At 59.6% G+C, this 20,325-nt stretch overlaps 1 protein-coding gene across 1 annotated transcript; it reads left to right on the top strand.

The window, feature by feature from the left end:
* The first annotated feature begins 1,357 nt into the window (after window positions 1-1,357).
* Rab8a (RAB8A, member RAS oncogene family) lies at window positions 1,358-18,965 on the top strand. Its single transcript, XM_046436500.1, has 8 exons — window positions 1,358-1,514; window positions 6,168-6,228; window positions 8,111-8,171; window positions 11,394-11,471; window positions 12,891-12,980; window positions 13,831-13,896; window positions 14,859-14,909; window positions 17,613-18,965. The coding sequence occupies exons 1-8, from the start codon at window positions 1,391-1,393 to the stop codon at window positions 17,703-17,705; spliced, it is 624 nt and encodes a 207-aa protein (XP_046292456.1). The 5' UTR covers window positions 1,358-1,390; the 3' UTR covers window positions 17,706-18,965.
* Window positions 18,966-20,325: the final 1,360 nt, after the last annotated feature.

Raw genomic sequence — 20,325 nt, 5'->3', positions numbered from 1 at the left:
ACCTAGAGAATAAACAGAAATCCCCCCCTCCACCAAAAAGCTGTAGTGGGCTGTGATGAGCAGTGTCCAGAGAAGGGGGAGTGGTAGAAGCCGGCAAAATGGGGAGAGCACCAAGAAAAAATATCCAGAGAAGGTGAACAAGAGTAACACCACGGAGACGGAGGCCCAAAAGTGGTCAGTGGCTCTGGTTGGAACTTTTCCCCCAACCTAGGTAGATGAGCTGAAGGGGGCAGGAGGACAGGCTATGGCCAGCTGTCAGCATACCCTTAGGTGGGTCCCAGAGTGATCCACAAGAGACTGGGACACGTGTGACAAGCAGGAAGCCCTGCGGACCAAACTGGCCTGTGAAGCGTGACGATCTGAGTTCAAATCCGATTTCCCACTTCGGAGCCTGGGAAAGTCACTTAACCTCCTTTGGCCTCAGTTTTTTCCTCACCATAAAACTAGAAAGTAATACCTACCTGGCTGGGCTGGTGTGGGGATTCGGTATTTTTTTGCTTTTACAAGTGTGCAGAGCACCTTCAGGAGCAGAACCAACGCTCCTAAATGCTACCTAGAATTGTCACTGTCCTGACTGCCCCAGCAGGTGCGAGACCGCCAGGCGTGCCTGCGGGCTGGACCGGCGCGGGCCAGAGGAGGGCCGGGTGGGCCGGGTCGGAGGGCGGATCCTGCGGAGTCCCAGCGCGCCCCAGGGCGCAGCCCGCGGAGGTCTTCTAGGCAGGCCCACTGGACAGCACCACGATTCGGGGGCACGTCTCAAGGGGCTGCTTTACGAGTACAACCTGCGCCCTCCGGGGGCTGGCACATAAACCTGCAGTTGACCATGCCAGCACCATCACCCATCCTTCCCGCGCTAGCCTCGACACCTACTGCGGCTGCGCGCCTTGGGTCGGGCCTTAGCGCTCCCTCCACGTGCTTGCGCCCTCTGCTGGAGACCAACGGTCTTCCCAGTGCGCGTGCGCACATGCACCAGGCCCCGCCCCCGAGCTGCCGGCGCGCGGAGCCGTTGGAGGCGCGCCCCGCTCTCCCCCTCCCTTCGGGAGGCGGGGCGGAGCCGCTCATATTGGGGAGAACAAGGCGGGGACTCGGGATGCCAGGCCCCCTCTCTGGTCCCATTTGAAGCCCCTGACTCTTCACCGTTGGCCAATCGCAGCCAGCCCTGTTCCAAGAGCGGGCCAATGGGCGGCGCACTCGGGCTGCTTCCGGCTCCGGACCCAGTTCGCCCCTGCCCCGGGTCCCCCCGCGAAGGGCGGGGCTCCGGGGCGGGCGTCGGCCGCGGTGACGCGCGGCGGGCCGGGAGCCAATGGGGGGCGGGTTCGGCACTGATGGACGTGGCCAGCGGCCAGTGGCGAGGCGCTGTCCGCACTTCCCGTCCGGGAGAGAGTGTAATATGGCGAAGACCTACGATTACCTGTTCAAGCTGCTGCTGATCGGGGACTCGGGGGTGGGGAAGACCTGTGTCCTGTTCCGCTTCTCCGAGGACGCCTTCAACTCCACTTTCATCTCCACCATAGGTAGCGGGGCCGGGGGGCGGTCGGGGGCACTGGAGGCCTGGGCCTGGCGTGCCCCGGAGCTGCTGGGGCAGAGGGGTCCACCCGGCTGGACGGGTCCAGGGCTCCGAAAGGGTCGAAGGGGTCTGATGGGAGAAGAGCAGCCCTCTCCACCTCCATTCTGGGTTTCCCGAGTCCTGGTGGTGGGACTAATGCCCATTGTGCAGATAGGGACACAGAGGCTCTGATCCCCAGCCTGTTAGGAAGTTTATGTCCTGAGCTGGGGTCATCACGCCTGTCATCTCTTTCTGTCCTCGAAGCAGCCCTCGAAACGGTTCTTTGGGGGTCCTTCTTACAGAGGTGGAAACTGAGACATGGGGAGTTGGCATGGAAAAGGGATAGTGACACCTGACCTTATTGAGCATTTTCTTTGAGCTGGGCTCTTTCTGTGCATTATCACACTCTTCGGTGTCCTATGTTAGGTACTGTGTATAAGCTCATCTTACAAATGAGAATTTGGAGGCTCAGGGAGAGCTTGGGACTCACCGAAGGTTATAGTAGCAAGAATAAGATTCGAAGTTGGGTGGATCAGACCCTGAAACTTGAGGCTTAGCCACCCCAGAATGATGCCACCATGCACCCCCTAGAACAGGCATAGCTTATCCACCTTGGAGCTAGGACTCCAATCCATAAAGAGCAGGGGAGCCCACTCTTTACTCTGGAATATTCAGGAGTTGAGCCATTTCTCCTCCCAACTCCCAAGAGTGACTTTCTTCTAGAGGGAATGGTGACAGCAATGACAAGTGACAGCTGCCTGCCCTGGGACCCGTCATCCCCAAGGAGATGCAAGGTAAAGCCTTGGTGAGAAACTGAAATCAGCCACTGCCACAGAAAACCTTGACTTCCCTATCACAGGGCCCAGGATTCCAGTTGTCGCTTTGCAGTACAGCTTTTCCTGCAGGGCCAGCCCGCATTGTGGTTGAACAGAATTGGCTTGTCGCATCTCAGTTCTGTCGTCCACAGATGTGGAGCTGACTTTTCTCCTTGCCACAAAAACAGTCATTGCTCACAGTGAAAGGGTTTGACCATTCTGGATCAGAGTGGCCTGGGAGTTACCTCGTCCTGCTCAGGAAGGAGGAAGTGGAGAGATGGTCACCAAGCCCAGAAATTTTGTCCCATACTAGAAACTTAAGGGATGAGCTTTGCTTTACCCCTGTGTAACGTCAACCAAGTCATTTTATCTCCCCGAATCCCACCGTGATGTGCTGACTCCATCCTTGCCCTGCTCCAGGACCTGCACTTTGTAAAACAATTACATGCAGAAGGGATTGGATTGGAAATCATGCCCGATATCCAGATGCCATCTGCCTTGGCCAGTGCCCTGGGTGGCTGAGGCTCAGAAGTACACCATGAATAAAGGCTTATTACCATTGCCAGAGGCCGTCCAGGGCAAGCAGAGTGGCTCCTTCAGCATCACCTTGAGACACAGGTGTTTCTGAACTCTCTCCCCCTCTCTCGTTCAAGGTCAAACTTTGGTAGCCCTTGAGTCCCAAACAGCCAGGAAGTGGTGTTGACTCCTGTCAAGACAGAGGCTCACTCTCATCCCATAGCTCAGGTGCTCAGCCTCAGGTACTTCCTGCTCAGTGCAAGCACTGTTGAGATCAACTCGGGTTGTTTTGCTGGGTTTTTAATTCTTAACCAGGATCCTCTCTAGCACTTCTGAGCTCCAAGAAGGCTGGCCTTCTCATTTGCAGATGAAGATGTGACTTGGTCAAGGTCACTTAGGGAAATGGAGGTAGCACTTGAACCCACATTCCCTCCTCCCTCTAGTGTTCTTCACACTACATTTGCAGCTTAGCTTTTCTATGGGCCCCCTGTCTTCTAGGAAAGTTTAATTTGCCATGACCTTGAAGTTATGGCCTCATAATTCTTAGGCCTCATAAAGTTTATACTTCCTAATTAAATTTGGAGTGTTAATAAAACCCAGGAGGAGCATAGACAAAGTGATGGGCTTGGCTGGTGCAGTGCTTCTTGATTTTGTATATCTCTGAGCATCTGTGACAAGAGGCAGGGAGTGTTTTTGGATTTGAGGACCCTGGACTGCTTGCCCTGAATACGCTGAATCCACGGAGGCAGCTGTCTGTTGGCACTGAGTTCAGCTCTGGGTTTTCTTTATAGATCAGGGATTGAGGAGCTATTCATTTCTGCCCTTGTTATGATTTTGCCAGAGCCCATTCTCCTCAGCTCCATTGATCACTTGTGGTATGAACTTGGCCCTGTGGCTCTCTGGAATTGTTTCTCACCAGCGCAGCTCCTCAGGGGCCATTCATTGCTTCATCAAGAAGGATGACATTCAGAAAGTGCTTCCTAAGCCATACAGCACCACGCTGACCCGGCTGCTTCTAATTTTTCATTCGGCCATCTTTAAGCAGTACCTGATGTCAGCCTTGATGCTGGGGCCACAGAAAGGACTCAGGTGAATCTAGGAGAAGCATAAATGTAGTGAGGCCTGAAGTCGAGGTGTCTGGGGACTGAGGTCTGGCACATCTGCATGCCAGCCCTGCCGTGTTCAGTCACTGGAGGTAACAGCAGGAAGACGCATCAAGCCTTGCCCTCAGGGGGCTTATGTTCTAGTGGGTGAAATGCAGGTGCAGACTTGTATTCCCATGGGTCCCCAGGACAACTCGGAGGCTGGCAGGGACCAAGTTAATGTCCCCAGCATGGGTTCTGAGAGGTCAGGCCAGACCTAGGCCTCCCATCTTCTCCAGCAGAGTTTAGAACAGACCGAGAGACAAAGGTTGGGTCTGGCTCTTCTCTCCACAGAGACCATTCACGTGGGCAGGTTTTACCCAGGGCTCCCCTGAGCAGTTTGACTTTCAGTATGCGCAGGGTCTGATCCGTGGATTCCACCGTGAATTGGATTTTCTTTAAGTTACATCAGTACTGAACATGTACAAAACTTTTCTTGTCATTCTTCCTTAACAAGACAATGTAACAACTGTTTACAAAACATTTGCATTGTTTCCGGTGTTAGAGGTCACCTAGGGACCATTTCGAGTTTCCATTTCGAGTTTCGATTTCGAGTCTCGGAGGATGTGGAGGGATCCAGTGAAACGCTGCATCTTAAAGAAGGGGCGGGAGCATCCTCAGATTTTGGTATCTTCAGGGGGTTGTGCAACCAGTCCTGGTCGGATACCGAAGGACGACCGGATCCAATGTTGGTATAAGTTGGTGAAGGGGAGTGGGCAGGCCAGGGGAGAGGAGGTGACGATGGGCTGTAAGGCTCCCCTGAGGCCACTTGAACCTGGACCTGAGCACATGGGACCCAGAGGCTGTGGAGGGAGGCAGCGTTCCAGAGAGGGAAGAGCGATGGGAAAGCCCAGGGACAGGCGCAGGCTGGGGGTGTTTCAGAAAGAGCCACCGGGTCAGTGTTGCCAGAAAGAGGGTCTTGACCAGTGGGTACCACGAGGTGACCTGGTCAGGCAGGCCCTTGAAACGCCTGGGCAACTGTTTTCAGTTTGACTGGGGAGGAGGACCGCCTCTGGAAGGTGTGCATGTGGTTTGATAATTTGCGTTGGTTGTTCTTGTGGTGCTGGGCGTCGAACCCAGGGCCTCGTGTGTGCTGGGTAAGGACTCTTAGCTTACTTGGGTAAGCCACCAAGCTGCATCTCCAGCCCTGGGTTGATATTCTTTAAACAACTCTTTTGAGGGAGAACTCATGCTGCATTTGCCCATTGGAATGTGTGATTTGGTGGCTTTTAGTACGTTCACAATGGGGCGTCCATTCAGCAATCAGTTTTAGAACATTTTCATTGCTCCATAAAGAAGCCCCTGGACTCTTAAGCCAGCCTTCTTAATCTTCCCGTTCTCCTCCACTGGCAATCATGAGTATACTCCTGGTCTGTATGGATTGGCCTCTTCTGGACATTTCACATTGATGGAATCATAGTCTGTGTCCTTTCACACTTGGCTTCTGTTACTCAGCATTGCGTTTCTGAGTTTTGTCCACATGGTAGCCTGTGGCAGTGCTTTGTCCTTTTCAAGGCTGAATAATATTCCACATCTGGTTTATGGCCACACTGGAAGGTCTGGAGCAGAGGTTAGCTTTTGACATAGTTGTATTTTTGAAGGCTGGAGAGGGCCCAAGGGGGAGCCCTGGCAGCCTGGAGAGCTTGGGGTTAGCCTGGGCAAAGGGAATTAAAAGTAGCAGGTGGGAAGGGAGGAGAGTAGGGTCAGGAAGGCTTCTTGGTGACCTTTGAGCAGGTCTTGGATAGGCAGGCAGGGCATAGGCCACCTGCAGAGAAAGGTCGGCCGCAGGAGCTCTGGTGTGCCGGGCAGTGGGGAGGGCCCTTGGAGGCCAGCTGAGGGAGGCTGCCCTGGGCAGGGGCGTGTTCAGCGAGGGCGTGAGAGCCCTGGGCCTGAGGGTCTGCCCTCAGCCCTGCCCTGACCTCCTTCCCGGGAGCTCCCAGCAGCCCCCAAACCCCAGGTTCCTTCTGGAGATGGAAAAGCCTTTCCAGATGCTTCCAGACTAGATGTGGATTCTGAGATCCCCCAGGCCCAGCGCCAGGCAGGCGCTCCACACATTGTCAAAGCTGTGACCTGCTCGGTGGCTGCATCTGTCTCCCACGCAGCTAGGAAGGGGCTGGCAATGACATCCCTTTGCTTTTTTTCTTTCAGGAATTGACTTTAAAATCAGGACCATAGAGCTCGATGGCAAGAGGATCAAACTGCAGATATGGTGAGAGTCGTCGCTGGTCGGGCCCTCCACTCAGCCACGCTCAGGCCAGAGCCCCTGGTGCCCACCCAGGTGCCGTCCCCGTGACCCCTGCCCTCTCCACATCCAGCCCTGACTTCGCTTGCAGAGCCCCTGGAGCTCACACCCGCCCAGGAGCTGGGTTCTGCTGGTTGCTGGGCCTCGTGTCTGCGCCTGTGGGGCAGAACTCCCGTGTCCGTTAGCCTAGCGTTCCAGTACTCCAGGACCGGCCAGCCCAGGCCCAGGTCCAGGCAGCCCGCCCTTGGGCTGGGAGAGCCCTCTGTGCCGGGCGTGGTGAGGTGGTGAGGCTGCGAGGACAGCAGGTCGCCCGGCCCGGAGTTTCCTTTTGAGCCGTCAGCTCACTGGGGGTCAAGGTCTGATATCACTTCCTCTTTTCTCTCCCGGGCCTCCCTTCTGGCGTGCTGACCCGAAACCCCCAAACTGGAATTAAGCCTTCAGAGGAGGCCAGGCCCAATGGTGGGACCTGTCCTCAGACCCCAGGGCGACTTCCCTTGCCATGATAAATTGGGGAAGTTGTGAGCTGCCAAGTCCCCACCATGGCACTGACTCTGTGCAGCTGGGCGGCCGGGTCCAGGTGGTCGGGTAGAGGGCAGCCCCGCACCCACACCACACGCAGGGAGGAGTCACGCTGCCGAGTGGGTCACCCCCACGCCAGTCAGGCACCTTTGGGTGGCAGCGGGTCGTCCTGGTGGGGTCCTGAGATGGGCCCTGACGCCACCCTCCCTGACTCTGTCTTGAGTGAGCTCAGAGCCTCGAGGGTGTCCTCCACTCCAGCGATGCTCGACCCTTAATCTGATTTCAGACCCCCAAACTGGATGAGGTGTCACTCCTTGTCAACCCGCACAGCTTGGTAGCCATTCAGTCTCTGGCCACCTTGTAAGTTACAAGCCATAAAAAAAAGGTCCTCTATAAACTCCAACACAGTGGCCCCACTGCAGCCTTGTGCCCAAGTCCGAGTGACACTGTAGCAGCAAGCAGAAGTCATGCTTTCCCTTCCTCCTCTCCTCCTGCTTCTGCTCTTAGCAACCTTGATGACCGAGTGACTTAGAACACTTCTGAGAGGCCCGGAGTAAAGTGACTGCCCCAACCAGCCCACCGTCCCCCTCGCACTTAAAAAAAGCACTGGTAGCTTTGGGGCCAGGGTGCAGCTAGGGGGTCTGGGTGTGGCCCTGGTTCCACCCCAGCACCCCAGAAACACCACAAGAGGTAGAAAGTGAACCCAGCACGGAGTGAGCAGTTTCTACAGGGCAGACACGTGGGGCCTCCGCAGGAGGAACGGGCCAGGGACAGAAGTCGTCCCAGGCTGCTGCTTACTGTCTGGGCCCTGCCACCCATCAGTTAGGCGACCTTTAAACCGAACACCATCCTCCTTGCCAAGAGCAGGGCTGGGCGTGGCTGCCTCTGGCCCAGGCGTCCCCTCCCTGGACCATGGAGACACTCCCCATCACACAGAAGTGAGGAGGGCCCCCCGCCCTCCACACCAAGTGGGCGAGCTGCAGCTGTGCTCCGCAGGCTCCAGCTCTCCCGGCGGCCAGGGCTGGGGTTGTGGCCCTGGGTGTCAGTCACTAGCGTTCAGTCTGGCTCTTCTGTGACGTAGAAACCCCAGGCAGAGTTCACTGGAAGCAGCAGCACAGAAGAGAGGGGACAGGGGCCAAGAAAGAGATCCTGGCTGGCCCTGCCATATCCCCAGCTGGAAGACGCCCGAGGTCCTCAACTTCTCAAGCCAGAGTCCCCTTTTCTGTGGTCCCAGGGAGAGCCGTGTCCTCAGTAAATGCTTGCTGCTCTCTGTTGGGGACAGTCTTGCCTGTGTTATCCCTAATGTGCCTGATCCTCCTTCTCATATCAGGGACACAGCCGGCCAGGAACGGTTCCGGACGATCACCACGGCCTACTACCGGGGAGCCATGGTATGGATTTTTCGTTCTGTCTTTTTTGAAGTCAAGTGCGCATCCGTGCGCCACCCACGCCAAAGCCTGGTGGTTCTGTGCAGCCTGTGCCTGGTTCCTTAGGTGGCGGGTGGGTCTTATGTTAGTTTCAGGAAGAGACGGTGCACCCCTCCCGCCCCCTCCCCTCTCGTGCCCGCATCCCCTCTGGCTTCAGAGACAATGCAGGGTTTACATAAAGTGAAGGCGTCATTCAAGGAAGACCTAGACGCCCTGGAAGCCGGTTCTTCCAGGTGAGCTCACTGAAATTAAGAGCTGGCGTGCCCCAACACCTAGAGGGGTCACACGGCCCACATCAGCCCCTGTGGAATTCGCTACCCAAACTTGAAGACCTTCCAGGCGCTGACTTGTTTGGGGCTAATAACTGGTGCTTCACCCGTCGCCCAGGCCTGCTGCAGGAAGGCTGTTCACCTTCCCCATTCACCAGCGCCCGCTCGGGGCCTGCTCAGAGCCAGAGGGGAGGGGAAGAGCCGGTGCTGCCTGCCAGGTCTGCTCACGGGAGGAGTGGACAAGGCAGGGCCAGGGCCCAGTGGGAGTAGGAAGCGGACCCCCTGGTCCTGCCTAGGATCGGGGCCACCCTCTGAGCTCAGTTTCCTCACTTGGAAAATGGAACAGGGAGCAGGAGTGTGCCTCCGGCTGCTGTGAGGATGAGTGACCGTCCCTTCATTCCCAGCACCCCCTCCATGTGCACCCCAACATTTGGGTGCATAGGTTCCTGATTCCCCACTAGACCAGAAGCTCGGTGAGGGCAGTGCCCCGCCTCACACACCGCGCATGCTCAGTGCCTGGGACCCGTGGGACTGCGGGAGGAGCGCAGGGAGGTGTGCGCGCGTGCGTAGCGATGAATGCAGGCATTAAGTATTTAGAGCGTCCCACTCAAGAGTCTGAAACAACGGAAACTCAATCGGAGGCTCGCAACCTTAGTGCTGTTCATTAAAATTAATCGCTTATTTCCCCCTCACCTTGCTGTGCTCTGGTGGAGGGTGGTGGAGCGGGGCCACTGGGGTCCCAGGGACCTTCTGCCCCCTGGAGAGGGCTGTGCGGGCTCGGGTAGGTTCTTTTCCTCTCTGGGCCAAAACAGCCAGTCCGCGTGGTCCCCTGAGCCCTCCCGTGCTTCAGACAGTGGCGCCATGTGTTGGCTTGAGTGACCTCCCTGCAGCCTGGCCAGGATCCTCCGCGTGCAGGTGGCATCGCTATCCCTGCTTGATAACCAGGAGCCGGGGCTGGTCACACAGGGGGCGGGCCGGGACCCTTGTGCTCAGCCAGCAGGAGGCGCCGGTGGCTCTCAGCCCTCCCGGCCTGGGCAGTCCTGCCCACAGCAGGCGCTAGCCACCGTCAATCAGTGGAAGTTGAAACCCAGCCCCTCCAAACCAGCACATTTCAGGTGCCCTGAGCCGAGTAGGGCCAGTGACAGCAGAGAAAGTCACCACCCCTGCAGCGGCACTGCCTGTGCTTCAGCGTGGCCCTAGAAACCCCAGGTTTGGCAAGCCCTGGATATCTGGTGTCCCATCCGAAGCCTCCAGACAGACGGGTGTTCCTTGTGTGGGAACCGGAAATACTCACTGAAGGGAGTTTCCAAGAAAACCTGGGACAGGTGACAGCCCAGTGTTTTGTCCCCAGATGATCCCCTTCCTCCCCACACGATGGGTAAATATCCAGGAACTTAGAGTCTTGGACAGTGGCGCCAATTTATTGGTGGCAGCAGGAATCCTGGGCCTCCTAGGAGACGGTCCTTGGATAATGGCAAAGAGGGCTTTGTGCTTCTCGGGGTCTCGCCCCTGAGGGCAGAGCGTGTGCACGGTCTTCTGCCCTGGCTGTGGGCTGGGGCATGACCAGCATCACGGCCTCCCTCATCTCCCCAGCCTGCCGGTAGCAGTCTTTGTTAAGTGTCCCCTAGAGACTCCTGAATGAGGGTCCCGGGTGGCACCTTTGAGGAGCCTCAGCCCTCACTGCGTCTTGGGGTTGGCAGTGACGGGGCAGAGGCTCTGTCTGACACAGCTGCTGCCTGGGGCTGGCCAGCACCAGAGGTCAGTGCCCCCTGAGGTGCCCCAGACACAGGGCTCATCCCGGGGAGCAAGTAGCTTGGAGTAAGGGAGTGAGCCAGGCCGGGGCATGAGCTGGCCATTTTCCCCAGAGCCCGGTGCTCAGCCCCAAAAGGGGACTGTGCTGGCCTTGCAGGCTGGCCTTCCACAGGTGACACCCAGGGCAGCATGAGGTCTGGTGAAGGGCCCCGTGCTTTATTTTGGTGCTGAGAAGGGGGGTCTAACAGGAGCAGGGTCATCACCTCTGTCAGAGCTGACCCCCGCTGGGATGGAAGCCTAGAGGTGCCCCTCCCGGAGCCTCGGTCCCCTGTAGCAGACAGCAGTGGAGGGGCCACTCCGCACTCAGGACCCGGGGCCTGGCTCCCAGCTGCCTCTGCGCATTGGATAGGGAACAGAAGGGCCGCAGTGCCACTCAGCCCAGTGTTTGACACTGGCCTCTGCTCTGAGGGTTCACAGAGGGCACCTGGGCATCAGCGTCAGGCTTCCCTGGGGGACCCCAGTTCTGCATTCATTTCCTCCGATGAAACTAGACGGGCTTAGAGCACAGTCCACCTCAGATTTCCCGCTGCAGAGGGGACGCTGCCAGGGCACAGGTGGCTGTAGCAAGACCCACTGCCATGCCACTGCCATTGGCCCCAGACAGGCCCCAGCTGAGCCTTGGAGGCGATCTAGGGAGGGTGAGTGGGGTGGGGAGGAGGCCAGTAGCAGTGGAGGGTCAGCCTGAGGAGAGCAGGGCGGGCTGCAGGGCCCTTGGAGCAGGGCTCGCAGGGTGAAGGCCGAGGGCGCTCGGCTGTTGGGCACGTGGCCCAAGCTTGGCCTGCTGACTGGAGCCAGCAAGACTTGTGAGCAAGATGTGGCAGGGTTTGGCCTGGGGGCAGGAAGGTCACCTTGGTGGCCAAGGCTGGCCTGGGAGAACAGGGCAGCCGGTGCTAGAGACCTTTGGAAAGAAGGGGCCCAGAGATGGAGAGAGGGGCTGGCTTCCTGCCCCTGAGCCTGAGCTGAGGGCCACTGCTCTCTGTGCTGGCAGGGAGCATGTCACATTGTCACCACCACAAAGGCATACGTGGCCCCCACCCTGCTGGAGCTCTTTGTGTAGAGGGCCTGCAGCTTGTTGAGAGCCTCTGTCCCTGTCCCCCTTGCTCAGGGTATCATGCTGGTCTACGACATCACCAATGAGAAGTCCTTTGACAACATCCGGAACTGGATTCGGAACATTGAGGAGGTGAGCACAAGGCCCAGAGAGAGCTAGAAGTACAGAGCCCCGAAGGTGGGGACAGAGTGGGGGACAGAGTGGGAGCCAGGCTGACCCTGCGGTGGACCCCAGAGACCACACACCAGCCTGGGAGCTCGGGCTGGGCAGTCGGGTGTGACCAGTCTCAGTCATGAGTCAAGCTGTCTGGGCTCTGGGTCACCATCAGGATTTGGTGCTTTTCAGAGAGAAGGTTCTAGAACCAGTGTGACCCTTGTGTTGGAGGGTGTGGTAAGATGGCATGTCACGTTGCACTTTGAGCTACGGTAGAGCAGGGCGTGAGCGGGTGCAGGCCACCTGTGTTCAGGCAGCAGCTGGCTGTGAAAGGGGACCCTGAACCATGGAGGGACAGGGCGGAGGAGGGCGGGCAGCCCCACCTCGACTCTTCCCGTCCCCAGAACGTTGACCTGCCCCAGAGCTCCCTGGGAGCGGTGCCCTGAGGACTGACCCGCCGGGGCTTTGGGCCTGAGACCCCAGCAGAGAACTCGACCTGTCCAGAGGCCACAGCAGAAGCGGGGGTCACTGTCCTCCCGGGGTCCCGGAGCCCTGGGCCAGCCAGGAGCAGGCGCTTCATGAGCAGTTGCACCGCCTGGCTCAGCACCCGGGAGCCTCGCCTGCTGGAGCCGGCGCCCGGGCTGGGAGGGCATCTTGGTGGGAGGGGAGGGGGCCACGCTGATGTGGCCGCCCTCTGGGTCTGGCTGTGGGCAGCAGGTGAACAGGAAGTTAGAGCAGGGAGCAGCACAACGGTCACACTCAGAATGGAGCTGGTGAAGAGAAGGCGCCTCCTGGTGTCCCCAGAGAGAGCTAGAAGTACAGAGCCCCGAAGGTGGGGACAGAGTGGGAGCCAGGCTGACCCGTGCGGTGGACCCCATGAGGGCACCCTTCAGGGCCTAAGCAAGGGTTTGTGAAAGAGCGCCCAGGAGCGAGGCATCCCTGGGGAAGGGGAGGTACCCAGGGCTAGGGACAGTGGGGAGCTTCAGAGACCTCAGCATGGCCCATTTCTAGAGCCCAGAGAAGGAGAGAGCAGGGTCAGAGACAGCAGCCAGGGTGTCCCGTGGAGGAGGAAAAGGTGGGCACGCCTCAGCCCCCCGCCTCCCGCCAGACCCCGGGTCTGATTGACACAGCCCAAAGTGAAGCTGTTCTCAGCAACCAGGAGGGTCTTAGTGTGCTCCTGAGTGGCAGCTGCAGCCCTGGGATCAGTCAGAAGCTGCCACCCTGGCACTGGCTGGGCGACGAGAGGCCTGCTGCTCAGCCTCTCTGAGCCTCAGCTTGTCGTCTGCACCAGAATGTGCCCGTGGACCTGTCTTCAGCACTCTGATTTTGAGGAACGGGCCGCATGCAGGCCAAGGCACCTGCCCACAATCCAGTCTGACCCCTGTCCCCTCCCTGCAGCACGCCTCTGCAGACGTGGAGAAGATGATACTTGGGAACAAGTGTGATGTGAACGACAAGAGACAGGTGTCCAGGGAACGGGGAGAGAAGGTGGGTATGATGGCCCACCTGGGCGCCGAGGGGCAGAGGGTCCTCTTGCCACAGAGGGCCGCCCTGAGGGCTCACCAACGTAGAGTCGGGGCTTTGGGGGGACCCTTCACGATCCTTGTTTTTTATGGTGCTGGGTGAAGCCCAGGCCTTGTGCATGCCGGGCAGGGCTCTGCCACTGACCACACCCAGCTACGGCCCTCTGTGTGTGTGTGTGTGTGTGTGTGTGTGTGTGTGTGTCTGTCATGCTGGGGACTGAGTCTAGGGCTGCTCTACCATTGAACTCGTGAGACAGGGTCTCGCAAGCTTTACCAGGCTAGCCTCCAACTTGGCTGTCCTCCTGCCTCAGCCTCATGTGCCACCATGCCTGGCTGTCCCCTTCATGGTTTTTATGAGCACAAAGTGACCTGCCATCCCGGTTTGCTTGAGGGGCTCCAGTGGGAGTTGGTCGTCCAGCGGGGCACATACCTCGGCCAGATGGCAGGAAGAGCGCACCAGCCGGGCCTCCTGGTGAGGCCACACAGGGAGGCTCGGCCTCCTGGGGTGCTTTGCATGCCCCCGTCCAGCGCCACATGGGAACTCATCCCGACCTGTCAGCTGTCAAGGCCACAAAGAGCGCAGGGTAGGGCTGTGGCTTCGCCCAGGCCCCTGTCCGCCCTCCCGTTCTCGGCTGCATCCATAGCACCACTGAGGGGTGCTGTGGCCCGCTCCCCTCTAGAGCTCGGGGGTCCCCCACTGCCTCCTCAGTCCACTAGCACAGGGCGAGCCTGCGGCCCGGACCTCTCGGCACTGCCCACCCAGGGCCTGGCACACCCCGGGTCGGGCTGACGTGGGCACACTGTCTCCCTCACAGCTGGCCCTTGACTATGGAATCAAGTTCATGGAGACCAGCGCCAAGGCCAACATCAACGTGGAGAACGTGAGTCTGGAGCCCTGTTGGGACTGGCCCCTGCGGGCTGAGGGGGTGCTGCCAGAGGGACTGGCCCCGGCTGCAGAGTGCCACCTGTCCTTGGGGGCTCTTCCTGGGGGCTCTCCCTGCGTCGCTGTCCTCAGCGTGCAGGGCCAGCAGCCCGTGGAAGTCCCTGGCTGCCATGAGGGCACAGGCCCCGCCGGGCAGCCAGCTCGTGTCCTCTCACTGGCTCTCGGGCACCTGGGGAGCAGGCCCAGAGTCCCACCGGCTGAAGGCAAGACAGAGTAGGGAGGCCTGACGGAGCCCGGCCCATCACCCTCTTCACTCCCCACCCTAGGGACAGCTCCCAGAGGGACCTCCACAGCACACTGCCCCAGACTCCCTACAGTGACAAGGGCAAAGGCCAGGCCCCTCCCTCCCTGGCCCTGACCCACCACCTCCACCCACAGCCACCTGGGCCGCGCTCTCAGCCTTTGGTGCGTCCTCTCCCTGAACCCCATCTCCCCCTTCCCAGGCCTCCCCGGGGTCCTGGCCCACACGAGGAAGCCTGCCCCACCCCTCACCAAACCCCCTCCACGGCAGACCTTCCCATGTCACGCGGCCTGTGCCCAGATCTGGCCTCTCCCGCCAAAGCCCTCGAGGGCCCGAACTAGTGCAGCCCCCCACGGGGCCCTCCGAGGTCAGGGAGTGTGGGGGGGTGGGGGCTGTTTGTCAGAAGAGCAGATGGGGACTGGGAGGACGTTCAGAGGTAACGGAGAAGGGCCAGCTGGGGCCTTCAGGCAGAAGTCCTGTGTCTACAGTAAAAGTAGATGTGACGTTGGACGGTCCCGGTGGGTAGGCAGAGCTGGGGCCAGAAGGGAAACCCACACATGGGACGCTGTTTACTGGCCCGTCACACCCACTTCATGCAAGTGACCTGGGACTTGGGGACCTGTCATGTGAGGGGCACTGACAACTTTGTCTTTCCACAGGCATTTTTCACCCTCGCCAGAGACATCAAAGCAAAAATGGACAAAAAATTGGTGAGTATGTGCCTTGCTGGCTCCCTGCCCGGGCCTCACTGGATCTGGCCACCCTCGGCACAGTGGCCTGTAGCCTTCCAGGCGAGGCCCTGCTTCTAAGGCCCAGCCAGAGCCAGCAGCACCTAACCAGGAGAGGAGAAGGGGTTTGCAAGGACAGTTGGAACATCAGTGCCGGCTTTGCCCACCCAGACTGATGAGGCTCTGCCCACCCAGCCCTGGGCTAGCAGGGGACACAGCTCCTCCATCCCTCCTGAGAAGGGGTCTTAGCCTGTTTTCTGTTGCTATGACAAAATGCTTGAAACTAGATGACTTATAAAAAATAAGGGTTATAAAGATTAAGACTGAGAGCTCAGGGTTCTGGAGGCTGGGAAGTCCGAGAGTCTGGTGCTGGTTGCTGGCCCTTCTGACTAGATCATCAGGTGGCAGAGGGCATGACGTGGTAAGATGGCAGGCGTGCCCGCTCGGAGTCGCTGCCTCCTCTTTTGAAGCCCAACTCATGCCATCCTGGAGGCCCCCCTCTGTCCTCATCTGGCTGAATCACCTCCCAAGGCCCCAGTTCCAAATACCACGAGCACTTGGGGGTTTGAGTTCCCAGCACGTGAGGGGCACACCCAGATGTGGCACAAGGGTCTCACAGATGACATCATATGCATGGAAAGAGCGTCCCCCAGGCCCTGGGGTGGGGCTGGGCAGGGGTCCACCAGCAGCACTCCGTGCTGTCCAGCAGGCGCTGGCTCGCCGTCTCAGCAGGCAACAGGGTGACAGCCTCTCGCAGCCCCAAGCTCTGCACATGTGACAGCTCTGTGACCTTCAGTGGGTGTCAGGTTCTCGGGGCCTCTGTGTGTCCCCTGCTTCTGTTCTCTGCAATTTCGTGGCCCACAGCACTCAGCGTGAGCGAGGCTGTCCTGAGAAAGAACGCTCCCCGTCCCTCGGGGACAGGGGCCTTCGTTCCAGCACTGCCCTCTCTTGACTGAGTCCGTGTGCTGTCTGAGCAGAGAGCGGGGAGCAGCCTCTGGGTGCAGCCTGGCCACACAGGGTGCTCAGGAACAGGCCTCGCGCGGTGCCCTCTGGTCTGCAGCAGCCGCGCTGTCCCGGGAGCTGGGGCGAAGGCGAGGCCTGGTCAGAGCAGCCCGGGGGCGGCGTGCTGCCCACAGCGGCAGGATTTCCTCGCCATCCCTCTTTTCTTCAGTGTAAAGGTCAAAGTTCACACCTTCCCAACCCCTCTCACCCCTTTTGCCCATGGAGCCTGGTGCTTCGAGCGCCAGTCTGTTGGTACCTGGAGAGCCGGCCAGTGCCCCAGCGTGTGGAGGGGGGTGTGGTGCGGGCCTGGCCCTCGCTCTTCCTTTTTCTTCTTTTTATGGTACCAGCCATTAAACTCCAGGACATCGACTGCTGAGCCTCTCCCCAGCCCTTTCTGTATTTTATTTAGAGACAGGGTCTCCCTGAGTTGTTAGGGCTGGCTTGATCCTCCTGCCTCAGCCTCCCAAGCCACTGGGATTGCAGGCGAGCGTCACCACACCTTGGGTCAGGAGCTGAGTCCCGCCTCCTGCTGGTGGTGTGTTGTGAGGTGCAGCTGTGTGCTGCCTCTGTCTTCCCTGTTTGCCTTTGGTGGCCCTGATGTGGCCCTGACGGCATCTCCATGGCTGTGTGCATCTGCACTTTGCTCCCTCCGAGTTCCCGCACACGGCGTTGTCAGTGTGTGGCGCTAGGTGGGGACTTCTGCAGGAGCCACTCTTTGTTGCCCCCACCCAGCCCCCCCTTCAGAAAGTCCCTGGTTAGACGAGGCCAAATGCATATTCCCATCCCCCCCCGCTGTGGGAACCTCACTCTGTGTCTCCCCAAGGTCTCTGTCCCCCCCACAGCGAGCGCTCCCTGTGCGGGGCCTCCGCCCTCTCTGCCAATGCCGGGTGCCCAGACACACACCCAGCGCACCCCAGCTGGGTTGGGGGGGAGGCAGGTTTTGCCTGAGAGCTGAGACGGAGGAGTTGGTGGAGAGGGTGGGGGGCTCCCAAACGGGGAGGTGGGGAAAACAGGGTTTGAGGAGTTCCTGGGGCTGGTGGGCCAGGTGACTGGGCTCAGAATGTCAGGCGACGGGTGTCGGGTGCTCTGGGGAGAGGGGGTTGAGCAGGTCAGCGTCCCTGGCAGCAGGTGGAAGGCAGGTCAGCGGGCAGCCGGGAGGGCAGCCCGGCACAGGGCGGGGCACCCTGAATCCAGCCTCCAAATCCCCCGGGACAGGCGCTCTGCACTTCCACTGCCTCCCAGATTGGTGCTAGGTACAGAGTGGGGGAGAGGAAGGAAGAGGGGCAGGGGACCAGGAAGAGGAAGGGAGGGAGGAGCGCCAGGTGGGAGGGGCCGGGGGAGGGGAACAGCGACGGGGAGCTGGGGTGCTGACTGTGAGGGACCAGCTGGCACATAGGAGAGAACTGGCTGGTGATTGGAAGCGGGTGGAGGGGTGGAAGGGTGAGTGGTTTGTCGGGGCCGGTGGATGGACATCATGGACTGACCCCGTTGGGCAGTGGGGAGGGAGTGGGGGTGGGAGCAGGAGGGCGGGCTGGCGGGGGGCTGTGTGAGGTGGGGGGGATGAGCAGGTGTGGGTGGGGCGGGGCGGGTGGCCGGCAGGAGCGGTGGACAGTCGTCGGGTGGGCGGGTGGCCAGGCAGTGCCGTGCTCAGGAGTAACTGGAGACAACCCCTTGTGACCTCAGGAAGGCAACAGCCCCCAGGGCAGCAGCCAAGGCGTCAAGATCACCCCCGACCAGCAGAAGAGGAGCAGCTTCTTCCGCTGCGCGTTGGTGTGAGGAGCCGCCTTACCTGGGCGTGCCCGGCCCAGCTGACTGTGCCTGTCCCCAGCGAGCCTGGCTCGCGGGGCCCTCCCGCTCCAACACCTCGCCCGCCGCGGCCACCGGGCCCTCGGCCACCAGAACATAATTGAGAAATTGTTTATTTTAGTAACTGTCTGATCTTTTTCAACTTTGGAGATGGAAGAAGAATTTGCTATTTTCCTCTAACGCCCACCAGGACGGCCCACCTGTCTGTCATACCAGAGAGAAAGATGGGGTCCCGGTGACCAGCAGCCGCCGCAGGGCAGACCCCGTCTCGGGGCCTCTGATCCTGGTGTCACCGCAGCGCCCCACAGAAAGCCTGTCCCGCCGCCGGTGGTGCCAGGCACGTCCGCTCTGCACCGAGCAAGTGACCGATGGCCAGGGCTGGGCGCATTCACCCGACAGGTCTGCCGCCCACGTCAGCCTGCTCTCAGTTTTGGACAAGTGACAAAAACCATTTCCCTCCCGTCTCTTTCACTGTTAAACCAAAGGGAAGCACAAATCCAAGACGCCCTGCGCGGAGCACCAGGAGGGAGGAGGACGGGCGCTCCGACCGCAGCCAGGTCTTGGTCTGTGGCCCAGCTGGCCTCTGAGCACCCCAGTGGAGCAGGGGGGATGCTGTGCCAGCACAGGTGACCCCAGCATCAGCCCCTCCCGGGCCTCGTGGCCAGGGCATGCGGTACCAAACGGCCCCCACCCTGTCCTGTCGCCATCTCCAAATCGGACATTCTTTCTAGCTGAGATTTTTTTATTTTTCCAGATTTGTAGTGCCATGAAGTGATTCCGTCTTTGATTTCCAGGGGCAGACCCAGGTGACGGGAAGCGCGTGTAGCACCCTGGCCAGAGGTGGCCAGGGGCCCGGCAGCACCGTCCACACAGGGGCCCTGGCACGGCCGGGGCACAGGCATTCCAGGGACAGGCTGGCCGCACGGCAGCCCGGGTCGGCTTTTTACTGTCGTTATTCGGTTCTGTTTTGATAGCTCTGTCCTCCGGAGAGACTGCGATTTGGGACCACATATCCAGGCGGAGGGCGCCCCACCCCCACCTTTTCTTTGACTCTCCTCCCGCCCCGCCCCCGGCCGCTGTCAGTCCAAGTCATTGACGTCACCTTCTCCTTTTTTGAATTAAATGAACATACCAGCAATGTCTGCTCTCCCCTGGGGTCTCTAACATGCTCTGTTTATATCATAAATGCACTTAAGGAAAACAGACCAATTAAAGCTCATTCTAAAATTCCCGGGCTTCATGTTCACGGGCTGCCCAGAGGCCGGGCGGCCAGCGTGGCGGTGGGCCCAGGATGTCCTGAGCCCTCTCCCCACCTGGCCCCGCCGCCGGCTCCTGGGTCGCGTTTCCATCCCTCTCCGAGGCTCGTGTATTTTCTTATCTGTTTTCTCCTCCATCCTTGGGTCTCCTCCTGCTTCCGCCCCCTGTCGCCTGCATCTTCCCCACCCAGAGTTCCTGTGCGTGTCTGGCACTGGCCTGCGACCCAGGCCCCGCCCACACCAAGCACCCTCTGCCACCAAGCTGCAGCCCCCCCTGGAATTCCAGTCCCGGGACTCTCTGGCTCCAACCTTTTTGACTGGTTTCCAGTTGCATTCAAATAAGAGAAGTACCTGGGCGGGTAGAGCTGGCCAGCGAGCGCACCCTGGGCTGCATCCCGCCCCTGCAGAAAGCGATTTTTAAAAAGATTTTGGAGCTGGGTGTAACGTGATGTCCGGGGCCTGGGGTCTGCCCTCCTTGGGAGGCTGAGGGAGGAGGACTGAAGGAGCCCTGGAGTTCAAGACCAGAGGGGAAACAGCAAGACCCCATCTCAAAAAAACTGAAGGAAAAAATAATAAACAGCCCAGGTTGGGGGAGCGGGGGGGGGGGGGGGGGGAGCTCCCAACTCAGACCTGAAGGACTTCCAGGGAGGTGACACCGTTGTCAATGACCGCCCCCCCATGCCTCTGGCCCTGGCCCTGACTCCCCACCTACAGTTCCACTGTGTGCACACCACAGCCTTCCCACCGGCCCCCAAGACTCTTGTCCTGATCCCTGGTGACATGGCCCGGTTGAACACTGGCTTCAGACCCTCCCCACCCGAGCTCCCTCCTCCCATGAGCCTCCTCACCTTGGCTCTGCTCTGCTCGGCCTGTTCACTCAACCACCATTTCCCTCCCACATCCCCTGGTGGCCCCTTCCAGAGCCTGTCCTCTAAACCAGATTCCAGGGCCTTCTGCCCTTTTGAGGGTCCCCAAGGTCCCTCCTATGCTTGCTCACCAGTGCTCAACATCTGGTGTATGGCATTAGTGTATTTCATTACTGTAACGAAGCCCCCAAGGCAGCCTGCTTTACTAAAAAAGAGGTTTCTGCAGCTCACCCTGTGAGAGGCTGAAAGTCCAAGGTCAGGCCACCCATTGGTCCAGCCCCTGGCAGATGGTGTCACAGGCAGCAATGTTTGCTGGAGAAAGATGTCACATGGCAAGACAGGAAGCCAGACAGCAGCTAGGGTCTTATAGTCCCTTTGGAGGGCACGGCCCCGTTGATGGTCAGTTGTCTCCCTCTACGCCCCTCCTGTAACAGTGTCACACTGAGGACAAGTTTCCAAACACGAACT

The sequence above is a fragment of the Marmota monax genome, unplaced genomic scaffold (assembly GCF_021218885.2).
Source record: "Marmota monax isolate L192 unplaced genomic scaffold, Marmota_monax_Labrador192_F-V1.1 WCK01_AAM20220418_F8-fsc00021, whole genome shotgun sequence".
Lineage (NCBI taxonomy): Eukaryota > Metazoa > Chordata > Mammalia > Rodentia > Sciuridae > Marmota > Marmota monax.
This window is presented reverse-complemented; position numbering and strand designations above follow the sequence as displayed.